Source organism: Gasterosteus aculeatus, chromosome 4 (assembly GCF_964276395.1).
Source record: "Gasterosteus aculeatus chromosome 4, fGasAcu3.hap1.1, whole genome shotgun sequence".
In the NCBI taxonomy this organism is placed as follows: domain Eukaryota; kingdom Metazoa; phylum Chordata; class Actinopteri; order Perciformes; family Gasterosteidae; genus Gasterosteus; species Gasterosteus aculeatus.
The window spans coordinates 24,002,085-24,008,084 of record NC_135691.1 but is presented as its reverse complement, the minus strand read 5'-3'; the positions used below and the strand labels follow the sequence as shown (position 1 = coordinate 24,008,084).

Here is a 6,000-nt window from a genome sequence, read left to right as displayed (position 1 = left end):
TTTTTCTTTTGGATTATTTTTTATTTTCAACAGATTGAGGAAAACATTGACTGTAGACACACTACCTTTCACTGTTTGCTTTTTTATTCGGTAGTGTGATGACTGGATGTATGTATGTGTGCTTTTAAAAACCCGTAAAACTAGCTGCAGTGTTTTGATCCTGGGAACATCAAAATATTCAATATTATGCTAATGTACATCTAATGTGTAAACTATTCTTTTTGCCGTGTGAAAAAAGGTGTATTGAACTGGATACCACTGCTCTTCAATTGTTCAATTAATCAAAGCTACTGCATTTATACATCCACAAGACAGGGTTTCACTGGGTAATAATAGTCTTGTTTTTCTGCAAAACAGCCCTTCAACACTCACACATTTACCTCAATGACCGGAATGGATGGAAACACTCAGATGGAAATTATTTAACGTAAAATGTAAGGTAAAAAGGAAATACACACTTTGAATGAAAGAGGAATCAATATAGAAAATGTTAAAAGGCAGATGGGATCATTGGACAGAAGGAAATGCACCAGAATGAAACTGGTTCAACAGAAAAGTTCCGGTTTGTCACTTCTATGGAATATTCTGTACATCAATGTACAAAACACTGCAAATCATGGATCTCCTCACTTCCTGCATGTCCCTCACTGAAGCGCTGGATTATTGAAAGTTAATAGATGGCCACAAATTATGATCCGAACGAAGTAAATTATATGGTTTTACATATGGTCCATTCTCTTATGAACACATGATGCTCAAAGACACCAAGTCAGCAAGAAACACAATCATAGCAATCTGACACCCGTGCAAAACTGCTGATCCATGGAGTTCACCAAAATCACAGTAGACCCCTTAATAGAAGCAATTTTTAGTCTTTGTACGTTGTCTTTCAGTGTCCTCGTAATCTTTCTTGGTCAAGGGCCTTTTCAGTAACTGCTCCATAAAAACAAACAACTGCCACATTTCTGAGGATATTTTTTTTTAGTTCTTCAGTTTTTCTTCATTATAGCATATTGTCAGGACATCCATTTTAAACACACAAATAAAAAAAGAATCTGTATTCAGAAGAGACTGGAGATTCATTTAATTTTAGAGACGAGTGGAAGGAAGGAAACAAGGAATAGTTTTTCAGTTTGTTTGCGACCAATCTGTGGTTCAGTCTTCAGTTGTCAGCTTTAGCAGATAGTGCCGTTCTCCGATCGCGGTTTGGAGCAAGTGGATTGGGGTATCGGCTGGACTGAGGGAGCCAGGGTGCAGAAGAATCCAGCGATGAGGGTGAGGCCGAGGCCTCCCCAGGCGCAGAACATGGACGAGCCATAGCCGTGGCCAATGTCGTCAGTTAGGCCATATAGGTCACGAGGGTAACGTGAAAGCTCAAAGTTGATGCCGGCAACACAGGTGCAGAGCGAGATTATGCAGAAAGTTCCTGAAAAGACAGAACCGGATAATAAATAAGACAAATTCCTGCAATACAAAATTGACAGAACCCTGACACTTTCTCATCATCCAGTGCCTGTTCACATCTTGCCTTGCAAGCACATTCTAATATCTATTCAAAAGGAAGATAATGCAATAGGGAGTATTGTACATGAGATAATCTTAAAACCTGCAAATTCAATAACAAAAACTTAAGGATATTGTGCTCTACCAATGTGGTAGAGCACAATATCCTGTCACAGTGAGTCAAGATAGTATTATAAATATAGGAAGGCCCTCCCTAATGCCAGAACAGCTTATGCATTACTATTATTGAAATAGAAAACAAAAAAACGCAAAGTTTTCCTTTATCACTGGAGCTAGCCTGAGCCATTTATATCGGTATTGACCTCGGTAGTAGAAAGCAAAAGGACCGTCAGCAGATACAAAGGGAGACGGTTGGGTAAATAGTGTTGCAAGAGACCAGAGCTCGGGAACTAGACATTTTCCACCGAAAACATTTTTTATGGAGCCGCAAAAGCTGTTTAATATCACTACTTAGAATGTTTTATATTGAAAGTCTACATTAAGGTTAATTAATCACAGAACTCAGCAGGCCTTCTGTCCTCACCATATTTTTTGAACCCCTGACCATGAACGTCAAGGAATAGATGCTTGAATATTTCATTGAACGGTTCTATCAATGGTACAGCCAGGGCAAGGCCGTAGGATCAACCTACGGGTCGTTGTGGCGCAGGGGTAGAGAGGGTACGCTGGGAACCAAAAGGTTGGTGGTTCGAGTCCTGGCTGCCCCATGTCGAAGTGTCCCTGAGCAAGACACCTAACCCCTAATTGCTCCCCGGGCAAAATGTAAAAGCCATGGGTTGAAAATGTAATGTATGTCGCTTTGGATAAAAGCGTCGGCTAAATGACCTGTATACATGTAATGTAATGGCAAGGACACTAAAGGTCATGAATCAAAAACTTAAAGCTACTCCAACCACAAGCAAGCGAAAAACACACAAAAAGGCAAAGTCATTAATTAACTAGGAAATGCATTTCCTGCTGAAAATGCATTGGAATGCAAAAAGCTGAAAGCTGAAATGAATTTTTAAAAATAGCTGAAATTACAGAAATTTGAAGGGAATTTTAATACATTTGCTGAAATTACAGATATTATAAAAGCTGAAATTAATTTGAAATTGCTGAAAATATAGAAATGGGAGAAGCTGAAAGAAATTTCAATAGATTTACTGAACAAGCAGAAATGAAAACAGCTGAAATGAATGTGAAATATTGCAAAAAAAAAATACCGAAATGAATATTAAAACATTGCTGTTAATACAGGCATAGGAAAAGCTGAAATTATTTTAAAGAACTGCTGAAAATACAGGAAGTGGGGAAGCTGAATTTCAATAGATTTTCTAAAAAATAAGTTGCAAGAGCTTAAATGAATTTTAAAAAGTACAGAAATAACAAAATCTGAGATGACTAGGTTTAAAATTGTTTAGAGTAATATTAGTAGTAGTATTAGTTATAGTTGTAATTGTGGTATTAGTAGTACTAGCAGTAGAAGCAGTAATAGTAGGTTTAGTATCAATAGCAGTAGAAACAGCTGTAATACTAATACTATTAGCCATAGTAGTATTTGTAGTAACAATAGTAGTAGTTGTAGTATTAATAGCAGTAGAACTACTAGTAGTATGGTAGTAGAAGTATCAGTTGTAGTACTACTAGAAGTACTAGTAACATGCTTAGTGGTTGTAGTAGTATTTGAAAGAGCAATACGTATTTCAACGAAACCGCTTCATTCTGAGCTTCATGGTTAAGGTACAGATTATCATTGAGGCTTTTATTTTGTAATGATGGAATTGGGTGAGGGGGGGTTGGGAGACAGAATGTTTATTATTCAAACTAAAAAGTTTTTAATTAATACGCCTCATCACAAACATTACAGTAAAAATTCCCTCCATGGGGCTTTTATTTTGTAATTATTGGACTGGGTGGGGTGGGTGTAGAGGGAGGGAGGGTGAGGAAGGGAGGGGTGGTGAGGAAGAGATAGAGGGAGAGAGAGAGAGGAGGAGAAATAGACAGACAGACTGACTGAGTGAGTGATTAACAGTGAGAAGCGGTCAGGGTGGAGGGGGGAGGGGGGGGCTAGTGTCTTTATCATATTGGTCTGTTGACAGAAAGCATAGCTGTGTCATGTGACTCCACCAATCAGGTCATAGGAGCAGCTGTGAGTCACAGACAGAGATACTGCAGTGTGTGTGCGAGTAACCACGGCAACGGCGCACCTGGGCTCATTAATGAGCTGCTGCAAAGGGCAGACACAGGACAGCGAGTTACACAGAATCCACACCTCAAACAAATATCTACCAGCGCAACACTATGTCAGCTATCTAAAAAATACGGCGTTTTTACGAGACCCAAGACTCTACCGAACGCATGGATGCGTTTTTATGTCTGTCCAGTAATAAATACGGCTCCTATCGCAGTTGACAAAACATGTACCTTCTGGATTTTTTGAGAAATATGTCGGCCGATTTGTATTGGAGCCTATGGGGCTTTTGGCAGAGGTTGTGTCACTCTAACACTCCTTAAGCCAAAACTAAAGAACTCTGGGATTCTATGAACACATTAATACAATCTGAAGAAATGAAGCCTCAAGAGTGTATACTTTGGCTGCAAGGACAGAAGTTCCATATTTTTTAAACCAGATTCTGACGCTGCCCCACACTCTAGCCCTCGAGGTCCCCCTCTAGCAGACGCAATACACACTCATGTAAAAGTCAGAAACGGAGCGAAGAACTAGTGAAAAATAATAATAATAATTTAATATAATAATACATAATATAATCATTTTCTTGAAATAGTTGAGACTTGCGTCAACATTTGAAAGTTTAAATGGTGTCTGTAGCTGAAAGATTGGCGGAGCTGAAAAATCTGAAAGTTGAAGTAGTTTAAGAGGATTTGAAAACGATCTCCATTGGAAAACCATGTTAAAATATTAATGATTATTGATTTATATAAATTCAAGCTTAAGAGGTAGAAAGCTGAAAAGCCATAGCCCTAAAGCCAGAAAGGAGCTGAATATTTTAATATTTGAACGGTTTAAATAGCTGAAAATGTGAAGGAGTTGAAAGGGGGCGCGGAAGAAATAGAAGAAGAAGAATAGGATGAAGAAATAAAGATTCAAAGAACAATACTTGGAATTCTTAATGCATTCCAAAAAATAAAAAGATGAAGAAATAAAGATTCGAAGAACAATACTTGGAATGCTTAATGTATTCCAATAATAAAGATTCGAAGAACAATACTTGGAATGCTTAAAGCATTCCAACTAATTAACAGGGGGATCCGCAAGGGAGACACGACAAGCACACATATGAGTGGGGGGGATGAGACAATTTGAGGCAGCTGTGTGGACCGGGCAGGTAAGTGTGATGAGTGCAATCAGGGAACACACACACACACACACACACACACACACACACACAATGAGATTGTCGGGACATTACAGATTCTTTCATGTATTCACCATCTGTAAGCGGCTGTCCACGCCAAGTGTCTCGTTTTCCAACTGTCTCATGAGCTGCCACGAAGCTAGCTGCAGTAGTCTAGCTTGGAGACACGATACACTTTGTGACAGTATTGGTAACCGACTGAATGACATACATGTATGTCAATCTGTAAAAAGTTGTTCAAGAGAAGAATAATGGTTTATTAAAATTTTATTGAGTTTAGGAGGTCAATGAAGGTCTCCTCTTGTGAAGGGGTTTACATGTGTGGACCCAAATGTACTCACATGACCCTAGGGATCTTTTGACCTTTTATTCTAAACTCCAAAAACCACATGCAGGGTAACTGTAAAACAAAGGGCTGGCAGGGTAACTGTAAAACAAAGGGCTGGCAGGCTAAACGGGGACAGGCAGGGTCGGCAACACGAGATCCGTCTGAAACCGAGTGCTGGAGAGTCTAGCATAGACATGGAAGACCAATCTGGCACCGTGTGTGAGGCAGGAGACTAAATAGGGATTTGATTAGTTATAAGAGGCAGGTGTGTGAACAGGTGAAGGCCGTTTCGACTGACGAGGTGGGAGTGACAAAAAAATAGAGTGGGGAGGGTGTGGAGCAGAACAGTGACAGTGTCAGAGAGGTGATATTATGTTGTGATCATGCGCGATGTGTGTAGATGAGTGCGTGACCCGTAGCTGATTTTCCAACATATCACGCTACATCTGCCCATCTTCCAACTATCGGATTTTCCGCACTATAAGGCGCACTTTAAAGCCTTTAATTTTCTCAAAAAACGACAGTGCGCCTTATAATCCGGAGCGCCTTATATATGGATCAATTGGTTAATCGGTTGATCCATACTGGTTGTACACGGCGCGCAAGGCGCCAAACATGCCAAAGCTAGGTCTACGACGGCGAGATGCTGAGCGGCGCTGAAGCACGTGAGATATGGAGCCCTGTTTCAGGGCGCGTCGGAGAGACAAAGCGGTCGTTCTCGCCGAGCACTTAATGACATTAAAGAGCGAGAGACTGTGCCCTTTTCTTTACAGTAGCTGAACCATCTTA

The 6,000-nt window shown here is 40.0% G+C and overlaps 1 protein-coding gene across 2 annotated transcripts in view; it reads right to left on the bottom strand.

Annotated features, from left to right (window-relative positions):
* tmem178bb (transmembrane protein 178Bb) overlaps nt 1-6,000 on the bottom strand; it is a 38,899-nt gene continuing 32,899 nt past the window's right edge. For both annotated transcript variants that reach the window (XM_040174553.2, XM_040174555.2), the window contains one exon: nt 1-1,426. In XM_040174553.2, the coding sequence (XP_040030487.2) occupies nt 1,176-1,426 (251 nt within the window). In that variant the 3' untranslated portion in view covers nt 1-1,175. The remainder of the gene's footprint in view (nt 1,427-6,000) is intronic.